This window comes from Desmodus rotundus, chromosome 1 (assembly GCF_022682495.2).
Source record: "Desmodus rotundus isolate HL8 chromosome 1, HLdesRot8A.1, whole genome shotgun sequence".
Taxonomy (NCBI): domain Eukaryota; kingdom Metazoa; phylum Chordata; class Mammalia; order Chiroptera; family Phyllostomidae; genus Desmodus; species Desmodus rotundus.
This window is the reverse complement of record NC_071387.1, coordinates 69609458-69626701: the sequence shown is the minus strand read 5'-3', so window position 1 is coordinate 69626701 and position 17244 is coordinate 69609458. Positions and strand designations below refer to the sequence as shown.

The window sequence follows — 17244 nt, the reverse complement described above, 5'->3', positions numbered from 1 at the left end:
AACTCATAAACCCTGATCAGACATAGAAGGTAAAGATAGGATACAAATGAAATAAACAACATACCAAGTGTCTTGCTGGTTATGCTGACTGGCTTTATATTTTATTTACCAATATCTTAATAAATAACACACCTTTAAAGTGAGAGTCGTAAAATTCAGTAATTTTGACCTTCGTGTCTGATCTCATGTGAGACGTGTCAGATTATCTTGTGTCTGACCCCATGATGTCATTTGCACTGGGAGCACGAGAAACGGATCAGCTCCTTTTCTCATTCCCTTGCTGTTATCACCCCCACTCTGACCATGAAAACGACGGTGATTTCTGCGGGAATCTTTTTGAAGAGCCCTCTCTTTTGAGGATCGTTTTAATTAAAGCTAGGTAGGGTTGTACATCCGATCCTGCACACCCAGTCAGCGTGCTACGCAAGGCGGATTGTACCCCAGCTGAGGGCAGGTGAGAGCATCGCTGTCCCTTTGAGGACCGCTCAGTCTTCCCTCAGGCACGTGTGATACGTGGGGAATAAATGAGGGTACTGGGCACCGTGTATTAATTAAATATCAGTAAAGAATACTAAAGTTTAAAAACACACATGTAACAGACCCTGTAGTGCTTACCAGCCACATGGCAGTACGTCACCATGCATGCTGGTCACTATGGAGTCTGTTAACTTCGTCTGCATTAAAAAATGGCTGCCCTTGAGCTCTGGACGGACCAGGAAAGAAGAGTAATTCTGGAGAACAGGAGGGGTCCTTGTGCCCGAGCTAAGTGTAAACAAGGCGGTACAAGAGAACATGGGGCCCCGTGTGCCATGATCTCTTATAACTGCCTAGTTTACAGTTTTCCAGCTACTATAAGACTTGGGGTGCATAGTACCCACGTGGAGCCCCCCAGCCTTCTCCCAGCTCTCATGAGGAACACGAGTGTGTGCTACTGAGAGCAGAGAGAACTCCTAGGCTCACATGCACACAGGCAGGAGTTTTCAGCATCATCTGGGTCCTGTTGGTTAAGTCCCATGCTCCTCCTGACACACCTTGTTGATGGGGGAGAAGTGCAGGGAGGTGGGGAGAGGTAGAGATAGAGGCAGATTAACTTGGCTTAAGTTCCAAAGGAGTGAGTTTTTCCAAAAATGGGGACTGAGTAAAATCATTGAGGCTCAAGGTATCACATAGGATTTCACAAGTAGGAAAGATTGAGCCCCACTGAGGGGGTCCTCAGAGATCCTAGTATTACAAAAGTCCTAGGCCTCCTGCCTGGAGACTCCTGGGACAGGGGGATGAGTTTTCACCCTCTTAATGCATGTAACTCACTGCTGGGGCAGTTTTGGTTTCCACCCTCTTGAAAATAGTGAAAACTTGCTTAGGAGATTTATCTCTGTACTTTGGTTGGTGTCTAAGCTTCTGGTGGCAGAGTATGTCCGTCCCCACCTGGTCCCCATTAATGAGCATAGGTGATGTAACTTTATTTTGAATGAATTAATAAGGTTGCCTGTGCCTCTGGACCTGGCAGCACGTTGGAAGGAGACTTCAGTATCTCGCTGTGCTGTTCCGTTCTACCGGTATCATATGCCAAATGTATTCTGTAGTGATCATGCCAACAGCTTTATGAAACTGCCTGTATCTTACTACTTTATGGTTGGTCTTACAATTTGTGTGCATCTTTACTTCCACTCTTGGTGGCCTTTACTTTGGAATATAAAGACGTGGCGTCTTTGCCTATCGTCATCACCTCTGTGTAAAACAAAGCCTTCCTACCTGTGTAGAGTCTGCACACATGCGCAAACAGTCTCCCCAGCCAGCTCTCCTGATGGCTTTTATTCTGGATTGAGCAGTTAAGGACAGTGTTGGTTACCTCATCGCTGTTACTCAGCCAGGAGATGCTCAGTGTAAACCTGCTCCTGGGAGGGCGGTGGGACAGGACTCACACCCAGATGAGGGTCCTTTGTTCTGTTCCCTGACACTTTGCATTACATCAGCCCAGTTCTTTCTTTACATTTTTATAAAGCACACAAAGTCCCAGGGGTGACTGTGGACAGGAATGTCTGAGGTTCTTTTTCCAGTTCTGAAAGCCCTGAATGGTATTTTTCGGCTTTTATAAAACCAGAAGGGGTTGCTCTCTCATGTGCTTTAGCTTTGCTTCAGGCCACAGGTGTTAGATTATGAGGCTGAAGCATTGAATTTTCAAACTCACTTTTCACATGGGGATTAAAAGGGAGAAAAATTGCCTCCCGACCCCTGGGTCTTACTTGGAGAGTGTCGAACATTATGGTGGTCATGTGGGCCGTGTGTAAGCTGTGCCCACCTCCTCTGAACACATGCAGTTCGTTGGTATGCTGCAGTGTGGAGATTTGCAACTCTTGAAACTGATAAGTCAGGTACTATAAAATCAATTTGATTTTTGAAGTAGGAAAAGGGTGTGGAGAGTTTAAAGAGTATCCACCCACCCAGCCCAAATACTTTCTTTTTAAAAAATGTATGAGAAGGTCAAGTTGATTTGTTTGTTTCTACCTGGCTTCTTACACTTTGAGTACGGCTACGTTTCTTGTATCAAAATGAGCATCAGGCTTGGGGGCTGAACTCTCTTCGTTGCTCACTGGAGTGGGGAGCCTGTCGTCTTTCTTTTTCTGGATCTTAGCTGAGCACATTGATAAGTGAGGGGTTTAGCTGACTTTGAGTATAAGGTTCTTTCTACCTGTTACACTACTTTGATTTTAAGAAATGAAAGTCCTTCAGAGTTGGGATGCTGAAGGGAAATTTATGGAATTCTGTAAACTGCAGAGTACCACCATTTAACTAGTCCTGTGTTGTTGGGCAAGTCACTTAAACTGTGTGCCGTAGTGTACTTAGGAACTGATAGAGTTACAAGAATTAAAATAGTATTAAGGGCATGTAGGTGTATGTGGAGCACTTAGGACTTGCCTGGCAAAAGGTGAGAACCCAAATGTTAACTATTCCAGAAATTCCACCTTTCCTCGCTGAAGGGCTTCCTCAGATGACCACCAGTATCTTCCCTGCATCGCGCTGACCCTTGTAGAGATAAACTTGTATTCATCAGAAGAGTTGGCGTCTTACGGCATTAGGTGCCCATTCTCTGTGAAAAGCCCCAATTTTTGACTTCACATACAATTAATAATACAGATATCCCCTTGGAAGATGGCAGTAACAAGCCCAGCTTTCTTGGACATCAAGGGGAAAAATTAAAACTGAAATTTGCTAAATGTGTGTTTTGCAGGTTGGACAATCTGCTCAATATGGCTTATGGAGTAAAGAGGTAATGACAGAGGTTCATGATGCTCATAATCCCTTCCTATAAGTGATTAGTTTCTTTGATTTGGGGAGTGATCCCCTTCATACGTTTGTGTTGGGTTTTCTTTTGCATGTCCAACCTAATGAAAAGCTGCTTTTCGAAGCACGGTCGACTCAAGGAACATCTCTGTATCACTGGATGCCACCTGGTCTTTACAAACCCATTATTTATTTTGTATCGCATTGCGACGTTACAGCATGTTTACATATGTGTTGCACCGCTCCCCTAATCCTGCTTAGATCCATAAGGCAGTTCTAAATAATATTGTTTTGTTACTGTGGATAATCAGTACAGCACATAATGACCATTTCATAACTTATTAACGCCTCGATAGTATAGCATGTCACTGCAAGCCACGCAGAGACTTCGAGCAAATCATCAAATAAATAGTTGTACATTCCTGTGGGGGGAGGGGCTGTAAAACTCCGGGATGGGAAAGGGAAAAGAAAGAAAGTCCGTTGCTGTAACCATCCTGTTTCTGTCGTGTGTGTTTGTGTGTATGTGTTCCTGTCTCCTATTTTGTTCAGTAGGTTTTCTCCAATGACCATTGATGGAATGACCAGCCTGGCTGGAATCAATATCCCCGGGCACCCAGGAACAGGGTGGTGCATCTTTGTGTACAACCTGGCTCCTGATGCAGACGAGAGTATCCTGTGGCAAATGTTTGGGCCTTTTGGAGCTGTCACCAACGTGAAGGTCATCCGTGACTTTAACACCAATAAATGCAAAGGTTTTGGATTTGTGACTATGACAAACTATGATGAGGCCGCCATGGCGATAGCTAGCCTCAATGGATACCGTCTGGGAGACAGAGTACTGCAGGTCTCCTTTAAGACCAACAAAACGCACAAAGCCTAATACGCTCTTGTCCTCAGTCCATTTATATATGAAAACTATACAACAAAGGCAAGTTAAGAGAAACTTTATACATTAGTAAATGTCTTTGTAAGTCAGTGTTGAGATGGGGATAAAACGACTACTTAGCATCCTAAGAAATATGTGAGATTTTTTATTGCTAGTATTTGAATTAAAACTTCTTAAATATCTTTTATGTTTGAATATGGACAAGAGGTACAGGGTTTTTACCTGTCACATTGCATTCTATTGCCTTCTTTGAAGAAGGTGGACCTTTTAAAGTGTTTCAGCTAAGGGAAGACATTTCTTTTCTTTTTACATAACTGCCTTGAACCTGTGAGTAAATATTGAGGCTTTGTTGTAATTCTTCAGTTGGTTATGTCTTTTTCCCCCCTTTTTCTCTTTTTTTCTGATTAGCTTTGTGTTTTGTTTACATTTAAAGCATTGCTGTTATGTCTAAGAAAAGTATTTTGAAGTTTACATTTTTATTTATGGAGTTAAAACAGTATTTATTTTATAATTATGATTTGGGTTGGGGAAGGGGGGGGCTACATTATAAACGCTTATTGTAAGAATACTGGAGAACTTTTCGTAAAGCAGTACCTTGCCAAAGAGATAAGAGCCTCTTTGATGTGGGTTTAAAAAAAGCATCTATTTTTATAAAAAAGAAAATTTGGAGAAACTTTTTACTGGTCCTGGAACAAATATTTTGACTTGAATACTTTGAGAAATCTCTTCATATGACACCTAGTGAGCTTTTAAAATTTACCAGGAAATTTGCAGCGGTTGGAAAATTTAGAAAGATTTATGATGTAGAAAATACTTTTGAGATCTTTGTATGAAAGGAATAGAATCAATGGGGGAAACAAACACTGCTGGTTTCGTTTTTGTAATCACCAGTGGAGTGTCTGATCATCCTGGTTATTAGGTGGCTCACATTGATTTGTGATTTTGAAACAAATAAAAAAAAATTTACAAAAGAATATATAAGAGCAGGCAAGAAATTTAAATTACCAAGAGATGGGGGAAAAAATCTGTTCTTCCTAAAGAAATCCCTTCAGATAGAGCTCATGGTGTTTAGTGATGTACTTGCAGTATTGTTTGAAGAATTGTTTTGTCTTAAGGAAAAAAGATGTTGCACATGATTTGTACTGCAGCAGATCGGCAAGCGTGATCTGAGCTGGATATATTTGAAGGTATTTTGAAAGTTATGTTCAAGGCTAACACCTGAGCTTTGTGTAATGTAAATAAGACCTTGTGTTTATGACCCTTTCAGCTAATTTGATTTTTTTTTCCCTTACATGCCAAGTGATGTTCAGGTTTTGAATGTTTTTGTATCAGTTTTTTCCTTTGTAAATGGCATTAACATTGTTACTTGAGGTCTTGCTTAATCACTTCTGTTGTCCTGAGGACTTGAATTTACAGTGCATCGGATCTGTTGCTAATTTTGTCTGTAGATAGTCTAGCTTCAGCTGTTTATGGTGATGCTACCTTTTTGTTTATAAATATGTTTGTGGTAAAAAAAAAAACGAGTATAACCATAGGTTTTGAACAAATTTCCTTACATTTTTCATACAAAAATCATAAATATCTGTATGCTATTGAAATTTAACTTTGTATGATGCTTAAACCACTATTTGGGGAAATAATAAAATAAGTCTTTACCATGTATGAAAGAAATTTTAAAAATACAAAATATTTTCTGATTAGCATCTAGCTTATAATAAATTTTCAAAAGAGCTGAAGGCAAGAACGCCTTCATCAGGATGCACTGAGAACTATATAGTTACGTCCTGCTTTTTGTATCAACTGAGATGCTCACGTGCTTCCCCTTAGAACAGGCAATGTGCTATGCATAACATAGTTGTACATTATCTTTGCAGTTGCGTTGAGTTTTATTTCTTATTATTTAAAATTGTAGTTATAAAAATTTCCAGTATAGTACAGTACATATACTGTGAGGCGCGTGCTAAAGTGAATAAGCGAGTTTTCATGCTGACCCACTCAATGCTATTCAGAAATCAATTGGCTTAGCACTTTCTCATATCCTTAGGTGCATTTAGATTGTCAGAGTTAACCTTCTGCGTTAAAAAAAAAAAAAGTAAAAAACTAAAAAACAAGATACATGTATATACTTAAAAAAAAATAAGGTTTCCCTCACGGGAAAACAGCATCTACATGCTTCTTTCCTATACTACTGTAGCAAACCGAGGCATTGATGAGAGGGCATGCAAATTGTGCTTCACTTTACAGTGTTTATCAGAGCACTTAATAAAATGTAAGGCTGGTATTTATTTGAAGTTGTACAGTATGACTTAATTCACATCTGTTGGAATAGAAAATATATTCTGTTGAGTATTTAAGAGGCTGTACATGTTTTCTTTTGTGTTTGGATTCTTTGTACTTTTTCATGTTCAGTACATCAATAAACAAAGTTGAAGGGAAAGATCAGTGTGGTGAGTAGGTCTTTATACACATTTTGGGGGCTCCTGTGCTCAGTCTATATAAACGTGCTGTCTTGAGTGAAAAGAGGTTCCCTCCGAACGTTAGTTGAAAGCAGTGTTACGGAAAGTAAAAATTTCAAAAGGCATGTTGATTGAAGTAGAATGTGCAAAAAATTTTTTAAAGGACACTATCTGATCAGGTAGCTTTCAAATATTCCTTGATGAATAATTTTTATAGGGAGATATGCTTTCATTGGCTAGTTGTAATGTTTGGGTAATTGGATGCTGACATCATTCTATAGCTCTGATTAATAACCATCAACTTTTTTTTTTTTTTTTTACAAGTGGGAGTTGTCCTCACACCTTTATTTGAGCTGAGGAGAAACCAGATAGAAGGAAGGTCACTTATTCTGCTTTCACCGTCAAGATTTAGTTCACCCAGAGGATTAACTGTTGGTGTGCGAAATTCGTATTTGTTGTCCAAATGCCAGATTGTGAAGTGATTCTTCCCTAAAATCCGAAGCTCAGTTTTAATTAGGGTAGGGTTGATGTGAGTAGCACATATGTACAAAGCATGAACTGTGCCAACCCCGTGTGTCACATGCGTACTCAGTTCTTGCAACACATCCCTAACAGAAGACTGTTTCTTGCTGCTCTTTTATGCAGATTCTACTTCTTCAGAACTTCACAAAATGTAATACATAAAGTTGAAATTCTTTTTCTTTTTTTTACAAAGTATACTCACTGGCTTCTTTTAATTTAATTGTATCTGTCAGCTTTTTTGGTCGAAAGCCACTCTAAAAAATAATCGTCCTGAATTCACAACTTAGTAGTCAAGAGCGTGGCTGAGTGACAAGACGATTCCTTTTCTTCCAACATGCAATTAATCTCAAATCTCCATACTCCCTTTTTATTATATGAATGTAATACACTAATTTTGTGATGTTGGAACATCCTCCCTCACCTCTCTCCTCTTGCATGCTTATCAGTATTTTGACTCGCTTGCTGTCAGCAGTTCTCAAATGAGCAGACAGTGGAAAAATCCTAAGTAACAGACGTGTGTGAGACTACTGTCGTCCACGAGCAATGTCTTTCTCCTTAGAATCCTTTCTCACCTTATGCTTGAAAATGATCTAGGGTATCACGGTTCATTGGTAGAGTAGCCAACAAAAAATTTTAAATCTTAACATTATTTTAATCTTATCTGAGGGGAAGTATTAGCAATCTAACATTCCTGTTTAAAAAAAATAACAATAAAGAGTGCTAAGAGCCCTGCCTTGCTTGATAGGAAGATCAGATAGTGTAGTGGGCACTTGGAGTTTCCTGTCCGCACAGTTACCTAGAAATAAGAAAATGCATGTATTTAAAAAAGAAGTATGTTGAAATTTTAATGTAATGTGAGAACAATATGCCCCTATATTTTATTGGGTAGAAGATACAAAAAAAAAATGAGGCAGTGATTTTGATCCTTTATGCCTATTTCTCTGTATTGGAACCTTGAACAGTGAAGAAAACAGAAATATTGCTAAAATTGTAACTTTCATTGTTTGAAGAACAGTTATAGCTTCAGTTATTGCAGCAAATGGTTTATTTATTTATTTTACTAATTTTTGTATTCTCTGAAAATTCCCCAGAGTCAGCTCAACTCTCTTCAAATTGGAAGGATTAAAACATCTACATCATTAATACAGGCAGCCTGTTGATGTAGGGTGACTAAAATTAACATTTCCAGAATTCTGGTTCATAAAGATAAACGAAAGTATTATTTTGGTTGTTCAGCACATTTTCAGAGGTTATTCATGTGCTGTGCTGTGTCCTGGGTCTTCGAAAATGAGCAGATGTGCTCTTAATCTTCTTGGAAACTCACCTAGGAGGGCGGACAGGCAAGCCGCAGGCCGTGGCTGCAGTGTCCTGCGTGCTGAGAGAGCCCCCAAGCAGTGCTCAAGCTAACTTGCTGTCAAATTTATAAACCCAGTTACAACTTGCAAAAATGAACTTGCTCTGCCTTTCAAGCCAGTTCTGCTTTTCCTCTTTTGGATTGATTATTAGCTCATTTGTGTAAGTTTCAGTCTGACATCAGTACCATTTAGTTTAGTGAATCTTAAGATGCTTTTATATTCATTAAGTTGTCCAAATCCTTTCTGAGGCAAAATAAGTTACATGCATTAAAACACTGTCTATCTGAATAGTTAGGTGATGGAGGAATTTGGATGTTCCTACTTTCTCTAAACATAATATATGGAGTGATAATTTGCAAAACACTAATAGGGTAAAATACCTCAAATCGTAAAAGTATGCTGGCTGGCTTTACTCAACTTTGAATTAGAACATGTCACAGTCTTAGGGTCTCAAATTGAATATTAACATTAATTTTAGTTTAAACAACTAAAGATGTAGATTCACATCTAGTAGTTGATACTAACCCCTAGAAATACTCATGGATGCTACATTCTAAATAGCAACCGAGCACAGAACCCCTGCTGTGCACAGTGTCTCCAAAGAGCAGACGTGAATATGTGGAAGACAGAAGCCTCTCTCTGTTCTCATGCACCTGGTCTTGTGTTCCAGATTTGTCCACATCCACAAGTGCAAAGAAAGTCGAGTGCTGTGTACAAAGTACATTAAAAACAAAAGGAGAAAGGACTTGTGTGTGTGTGTGTGTGAGTATGCGTGTTGTTGGTGGGCAGGGTGATTAGTGGGGTGGGAGTGGGAAACCACACAGAGGTGATAGCAGTTGAGCTGGGTTGTTAAGAGTAGGTGGGATTTAAGAAATTGAAGGAGGGAATTCAAGAAGACAACACTGGTCAAAGACATGGTACACCTAGGGTAACCCTACCTCAGCTTGGGTCAACATTTAATATAGACTTGAGTTCATTAAACGTTTTTGTGTCCATGACTAGTTAACTTGATTAGTCAGAAGTTTGAATCAATAATGAAATACCAAGTATCTAACCATTGAAACTTTGTTCTTGTTTCCTTGACCATTTCTACTGTTAACACTAAAAGTATTATGATAGATTACATGTGAGTTTTGGAGTTGTATAGAACTGACTAGGAAGGATGTTGTGTTTTAAAGGAGACATGTATTTGGAGCATGTGGTTCAGAATTTGCAAAAAGACCAAACAAAACCAATCCCCCCAGTAATATGATATTGGACCAGTATATTTCTCAGAGTCTGTATATACCTTTCAAACTCAATGATTTGAGATGATAAAGTAATCCTTTTTAGTATTTATAGTATTTCTACTGTCATAGAACCTGGTTCACTCTTTTGTTTCCTATTTCATATTTTTCTTACCCATATCACTCAAGTGTCACCTTCAAAGAAGGAGAGGAGAAGATTATAAAATGCAAATGTTTCTGGAATGTTTCTAGATGAGGTTTTGGTTTGACAGCTTTTTATTTTTGTTTTGGAAGCAACACAGGTAAAACTACAGGAAAGAAAGGCAGCCATTTAAATAGCTCTTTGGGGAAAGGGCTTGATTTTTTTTTTTAAACTCTGAAGGGCCGTGTGACCCACAGGTTGTCGGTAGTCACGTGCTCTGTCTAACTCTGACTTTCACTGTGCACTCCTTCGAGAATCCTCCCTGTGCAGTTTCAGAAGCAGCCAGCTCCACGTGGACCTCCTCGAAGACAGGATGAAACTGGCAGCCACTTCAGGGTGAACCCACCCTTTGAAAGGAAGCACGCAGCTGGCAAGGTAGCTTTGTTCCTTGGATTGCACTGCATTGGGACAAAGGTGCGGCACACAGGCTGGGGAGCTCTGTTACAAATATTTTAGAAAAAAATCTTCACTTTCTGTAATCCTTTCATTGAATGTACATGGAGTACCTGCTCTATACCAGTTGTGCTATTTTTCAGGACCGAAGATTTAATTTCTATTTTTACTCTGGTTTTGAGCTGGAAGACACCTCAAGGGTCTTATTCAGCACCTTATTTTGCAGATGTGAGTCAGGTCCAGAGAAGTTAAGGTTCTCCAGGGTTCTTTTGCTAACATGAGACCTGGCACTTGAACCCAGTTCTCTTAACTCTTGGAAGTCTGCCCTTTGTTGTTATTAAAGTACTAAAGTACATGCTGAATTAACTTTCATTAACTGTGCTCTTCTGTGGGGTCAGATTTCTTGAATCCTGCAGGATACGTAAAGCATCTAGGAATTGAGTAGAGGTAAGTGCATGTAGTATTTTATTTGATGCATGTTATATATAATTTACATCCTTGTGGATAATTTCAGTCAATAGTAATCACTGTAGAAAATTTATTAAGTACAAAAAGTACAAGTCAAAATTTAATCAGTCCTCCCCTGAAAAATATACCTATTTTCTCTGACACTTCTTGTTTTAATTTGTGATTACATATCTAATCTTTTTTCATAAAGATTAAACATTCAAATTTCTGGGGATTTTTTTTGTTGGTAAGAATGTTCTCCCTTCAGTGGTACATTAAAAACTTTTTTGGCACCAAGGACTGGTTTTGTGGAAGACAGTTTTTCCTCGGACTGGTGGGGAGGAGGAGATGGTTTCGGGGTGACTCGGACACATTACATTCAAGCTCAACTCCTGCTGTTCTGCCCAGTTGCTGACAAGTGTGGACCAGTACCGGTATGTGGCCTGAAGGTGGGCAACTCCTGCCTCTTTTGATTTATATACATGAGGGCATGGGCAAAACATTTTAACAGACATAAAAATAATGCATTTCTGATTTTGTTTTAAGACACGGTACATGAAACATGGTCTCTGTTTTTTATCGTATTGATTGCTGCTGATGTTTTGTCAGGAAGGCATAAAAATCAGAATTTCTACATGGTTTTCCATTTCACTCCATTCCACCAGGCTTTTTTTTTTTTTTTTTAATAAAGGCCAAAGACAAACTGAAGTCCAGAACCTGGGGGTGATGTCTTCACATCTCAGTTTGGACAGCTGCCTACGTGTTTACTTGCCGCTTTCTGGGGTGGGCAGTTTGGTTTGCAAGCTTCAGCTAAGGAGCAGGAGCCTGGGTGAGGGAGAGAAGTATGAAGCTATGCTTTCTCTCTGCGAACTGGACATGGAGATGTCCTAGAGTACTGGTAAGTCAACTGCTTCTTTCCTTTTTCCTTAGCAAAAGGAAAATGCTCCCTTCCTGGTTAGGGACGAGGAAAGGATGATGACGAGTCCAATTGTGGGTAAGTAATTTTTCCTTTTTTCGTTGGGTCTCTGATTGCAGTGATCTTCTCTCTTGCAAGGGACTGGATAAATACTGGCTCCTTATTGCAGGGGCTCAGAGAAGGAGCTGATGGTAGATGAGCACTTTTAAAAGGATTGAGGAAGCTGAAAGATGATCGTTAAAGTGCACCTGGATCCTGCCATGACATCACGGGCAGACCATAAACAGCTCTGCAGAAAGCACGACAGCCTTTTTTCACCCCTTTCTTAACAATAAGACGTAGATTGGGCTTGTTCTCTATTCAAGCATCCTTATGAGTAAATGCCTATTTTTATGGTGGAGCTGCACTTTAAAAATAGCTCCAATCAATGCGACTCTTTTCCCCCATATGTTAAAAAGTTATACATGAGTTAAAATATCTCAGATTGCTTAAATTCTCTCAGACACAAGACACTTAACTTTTTCTGTGGGGTTTTTTATTTTTTGGAGGTGGGGGTTAGATGGCAGAGCGGGACGGGGGAGGAGGATTAGATATAAAATAAGGACTTTGATTCTGACCTCCTCAACCCTGTTTGTTCTTTGAGAGTTCTTCACTAGTAGCAAGGCTTTTAAACCAAGATTTGAGATATCTGACTGTTAAAAAATTCATTAATATTTGGCGGGTACAGTCTTCTTCCTGGAGCGATTGTTTATTTTTGTTGCTGAGAGCAATTAACTGGAACAGTCACAGTTGCAGCTGTTAGATACTATAAGCTCCGGCAGAGATCACAAAAGGCCTTCTGCACGTTTAGAGTCTGTATTTGAATTGTTTTTAATGTGGTTCTTCTGGAGGCTACTGCGTTAGCAAATTCGATTGGGTGATCCTGAGCCAAATCAAATGTACAGGGGGGCCATCAGCATGCCATATCGATCAGAGTCACTTAAACACCTTGCTTTGTGGAAGCCGGGATGGCTGTGGCTGCTTCGTGCAGAAAGAATCTGTAACGTCCTTTCCCTCTGGATCCTCCCCAGGCACAGCTGGGTATGGCTCATCCCAAACACTCTCCTTTTTTCTCAACAATTTGTCCTTTTTGTGTTTACTCCTTTTTTATTGCTGTTGACTTGTCGGGGCTTTTGTGGAATAGTCTACACGTGCAGGTGTGAGGAGATTCATAGACACAGAGTGGTGCCTGTTGACTTACACGGTTAGGAAAGAGTGGCTTCTTACAGAAGTTGGCTCCAGTTTCATGCCTGACACTCCAGAAACAGCAGCTCAGATGAAGGGATTGATTGTTTTACTATTTGTATAGTGTGTGCACTTTTGCCTTTGGAAAGTTTCGATAGAAAAGTACACATGTGTGTACGTATTTAAAAGTCATACTGCTTTAGAATTCACAATATGCTTTTTTGGTATATTTTCTTATTTGGATCTCACACTAACCTGTGAGGCAGGGAATTACCTTGTCCCCATTTTGCAGAAGAGTAAATAGTCTTAGTGTGGGTGTGTAGCCAGCCACCTGCTTGCTTTTCTGTACTGTAGCCAGTTACTTGGGTGAGTAACAAAATAAGTTGTGTGTGTACGTGACTGGTGGTGTGTTGAACTAAAGCAGCCTGATGGACTTGGCCTTATTGGAGAGGCTGCTGGAGCTTGCCCAGTTTATAGGGGCTTCTCAGTAGAGTAGAATCAGCATATGTTACTCTGTCCGTATTTGGAAAAATAATTTGGGGGAATCTTAGAGGGTTTTGGTAATTGTCTTAGAAGTGGGAATCTAAAATGTGCAATGAAAGTTTGTTTCCTGCTAGCTAGCATGAATTAATTAGGAACCATTACATTTTGATTAGATTTAGACACTAATATGAAGATGTATTTAAAGCAACCTTTCGAATGGCAATTTATTGACCAGATGGTAGGCTGTTTGCTCAGCTAGCATAGATCTACTACTTGGTCAAGTGGAGTACTTCTTCTTTAATCACACCCCCTTCCAACAAAAATTTTTGTATGAATGGAGAGGTATGAACGCTGATGAATTTAAAATTAATTTAGTGATCTTAATGAAAATTTTCTGTAAAAAATTATGTCTTTGGATGACTTCATTTTTAAGTGATACTATAGTCTCTTAAAAGTATCATAATTTGAATTAAACACACAAAACATTCATCAAAATACAAGACTGTGTTCCCTCTTCCCTTCTGAAGATTAAATATTTATAATAATATAAGTTGGCTTATAAGATGGCTTTCTTGATTTTTTTCAAACTGAGACAATTTCTTGTGTTTTTAAACCTTTTGGGAACATAACCAATATATCGTAGAGAACCAGAAACATTGGAATTGAAGTATGTCTATCAGGCAAAGTTTTTGAATACTCAAATTTGATTATAAATACATTTGAAGGTCATGTGTCAGCATAATCTTAGGGAAATTAGTTGAGATGGGTTGGCCAGAATATCTGAACAGAGGAGTTGAGGGAACCTCTGTGTGACGTTCTCCTTTCCATCACAGGGAGCAGAAGTGCGGGCGAGGGGTACTGGTGACTCGATGAGACGACTTCTGGATAGAATTTTGAACAGTGATCCTGAGCTTTTGAAGACCAGGCAGCTATAGTAACCTCAATGGGAAGGAAGCATCAGATCTTAGTGGAATCATGTCTAAAGCAGATACTGCGATACTTACAAAATGTTCTGTCTTCCACAGTGGTTCTCAAGCTTAGGTGCCCATGATACACACTTTTAAAGCTCATTATTGTAGGTGCTTGAGGCTCACCTCTACACACTGGTTCACTGCCTCTAGGGCAGGTCCCAGACGGGCTCCGTAGTGGAGGTTTTTCACCTAAGGTAGAAACAGACTGGTGCAGTGGCCAGAATGAGCTACAGAGGGTACAGGAATACAAGCTGTTCCCTCTGCCTGCTTTCTCTTCCTCTTCTGTTGTATTCTTGAGAGTAGCCTGTGATTGTCTATTCCTACCTTAGTTTCCACCTAGAAAACTGTATTTCATTTTTTGGGTCAGGCAACATGCTAAACAGTTTATATGCAGTACCTCAGTCTAACATCGCAGGAGAGGTATCCTCATGATTCCTGGTTTACAGAGGAATAACGTGAAACGTAAAGAGGTTAGGAAGCTTGCCCAAGGACGGCAGGCAGTGCATCGCTGAGCCAGGCGCAGCTCGCTGTCTGAATTCGGAGTCTGCTGTCTTAACGACACAGAACACCGCAATGGTTAACAGTGGGCCCCGTGGCGGAAATGTTTGATTTTACCCTGAAATGAGGTCGTTCAGTTTTATTGCTGCAAATACATCTCCTCTTGGAAAAGAGTCCAGAAGTGTTTTTTGTTTGTTTCTTGAAGTCTGTGCTTTAGAGATGTTATCTCCCATGTTTTACCTTTCATTCTAGACTGTGAAATCCCTTGGAGTAGGATCTCTCCGTGATTCAGGTTGGTGTTCCTTCCCTCTGTGTCCACCACGGTGCCTTGTGCAGAATGGTAAGTGCTCAGCATGGTTACGGAACACACGACAGGCAAGAAGGAGGTTTGACAAGCTGCTCTTACTGAGCATTGGGTTGGTGTGAGACCTAGTTTATCAGGAAATGAGTGCTCATCACTTCTGTGTTTCTTAGACAGTTCAGGTTTACTTGCTTGTTTTGAGGGTGAGTCAAGGTTGAGAACAATACCTAAAATGATGACTCCTGGCAAAGTATGGAAAGGAGTTACTGTGCAAGTCCACACACCAGGGACTTTTGCTACACAGTCTGTTCTTACTCTCCTTGACTTAGAAGGTCTTCTAAGTGTGACTGTTCAAGATAGTTGAATAGTTGATGTTTTTCCTTTTGGACAGTGTAGAAGCTGGTCTTACATATGAATAGTGTTTCAGGCAGAAATGTAAAGAGAAATTGAAATGTCTTTGGTTCTATCTTTCAGGGGGTCTGGGTGACCTGGGATTCAGTGTACATTTCAGTATAAGATTTCACAGCTCTTCCCATTTTTGTGGATATATTATGGTGTTAATAGCTGGAAAACGAACCTGGACTCTTTGAGTTTGCTCTACATAAAAGAGTATCCTCTGTTCAGAGTTTATAGCTTAACTAATGTGATTCCTTGATCAAGTCCAAGTCCTAATAGAGGTGTATACAAGATCATCAGGGTGTTGAATAGTTGGCCTTATAAACACCAGAAATGTATCTCCTAGTTTTGGGGGCTGGAATTCTGAGATCAGGTTCCATCATGTTAGGGTTCTGGTGAGGGCCCCTCTCCAGGTTGCAGACTGCCAGCCTCTCACTGCGACCTCACACCCAGAATAGACAGCAGCAGGCCTGCTCTCTGGCCTGTTTGGATAAGGACACCTCCCATGCATGAGAGTCCACCCTCAGGAGCTACTGCCTCCCAAAGGCCCCACCTCCAAACACAGTCCCATTGGAGGTTAGGGTTCAGCATGTGAATCTGGAGGGGATGGCAGAAACTGTCATCAGTAGCACACAGTGTGGAGATCGACGGGGCACTTCGGCAGATGTCGGACACTCTGTCATCGTATAAAGCCGTCCTACCAGAATGGCTTTCTCCTGTTGAACGTCAGCCATGGCCCAGTCCCGAGGCTGGGCATTTCACGTGGGTGATTGCAAGTTTTCGTGATAATTCTGACAGGCACCTTAATATTATCCCTATTTTAACAGTAGGAAAATCTGAGGCTTGGGGAGACAATGTAACCCTTGATAGGACAAAAATGTTTTAGCTTCTTTCATTACTACTAAGTAAAATGTAAAGGAGGTTTCTCCATCTCCAGGTAGGTAAATAATAAACGATGTACCAGAGCACCCCCCCGCCTGCCTCCCCCATCTGCAGTTTTGCTTTCCATGGTTTTAGTTAGTTACCCATGGCCAGCTGAGGTTCAGAAACACTAAATGAAAAGTTCCAGAAATAAGCAATTCAAAACTTTAAATTGCCCGCTGTTCCGCGTAGTGTGATGAACCCTCATACCGCCCGGCCCAGGATGGGAATCTCCCCTTGTCCAGGGTCTCCAGGCTCACAAGGCGCTTAGCAGAATCTTGGTTATCAGGTCAACTGTCTGCTCTGATAAGCACTGGAATGGCAGTGCTTGTGTTTAGGAAACATTCACTTTTCTTAATGAGGGCGCTAAAGCACAAGAGCAGTGATGCCGGCCATTGGGATGTGCCAAAGGGAAGCTGAAAAGTGCTTCCTTTAAGTGAAAAGATGAGCACAATAAAATATTTGGAAAGCAAGAGAAAGAGAGAGACCATATTCACATAACTTTATTACAGTATGTTGTTATAATTGCCTTATTATTACTGTTGTTAATCCCTTACTGTGCCTAACTTACAAATTAAACTTTATCATAGGTATGCATGTGTAGGAAACCACACAGTATTTATGGGGTTTGGCCCCACCTGCAGTTTCAGGCATCCACTGAGGGGTCTTGGAATGTGTCCCCCGTGGGTCAGGAGGGACTGCTGTAGTTGGTTACTGCGGCTCAGGTTATTCCTTCACGTCTTGTGGCACGTGCACCTCCAAGAG

The 17244-nt window shown here is 40.4% G+C and overlaps 1 protein-coding gene across 16 annotated transcripts in view; it reads left to right on the top strand.

Moving 5' to 3' along the window:
• Positions 1-6605, top strand: part of ELAVL2 (ELAV like RNA binding protein 2) — a 151687-nt gene extending 145082 nt beyond the window's left edge. For 8 of the 16 annotated variants that reach the window (XM_071221622.1, XM_053924901.2, XM_071221624.1 and 5 more), the window contains 2 exons: positions 3230-3268; positions 3832-6605. In XM_071221622.1, coding sequence (XP_071077723.1) covers positions 3230-3268; positions 3832-4162 — 370 coding nt within the window. In that variant the 3' untranslated portion in view covers positions 4163-6605. The remainder of the gene's footprint in view (positions 1-3229; positions 3269-3831) is intronic. The other 8 variants (XM_071221623.1, XM_071221621.1, XM_071221626.1 and 5 more) reach the window with 2 other exon arrangements.
• The last annotated feature ends 10639 nt before the right edge of the window (positions 6606-17244 follow it).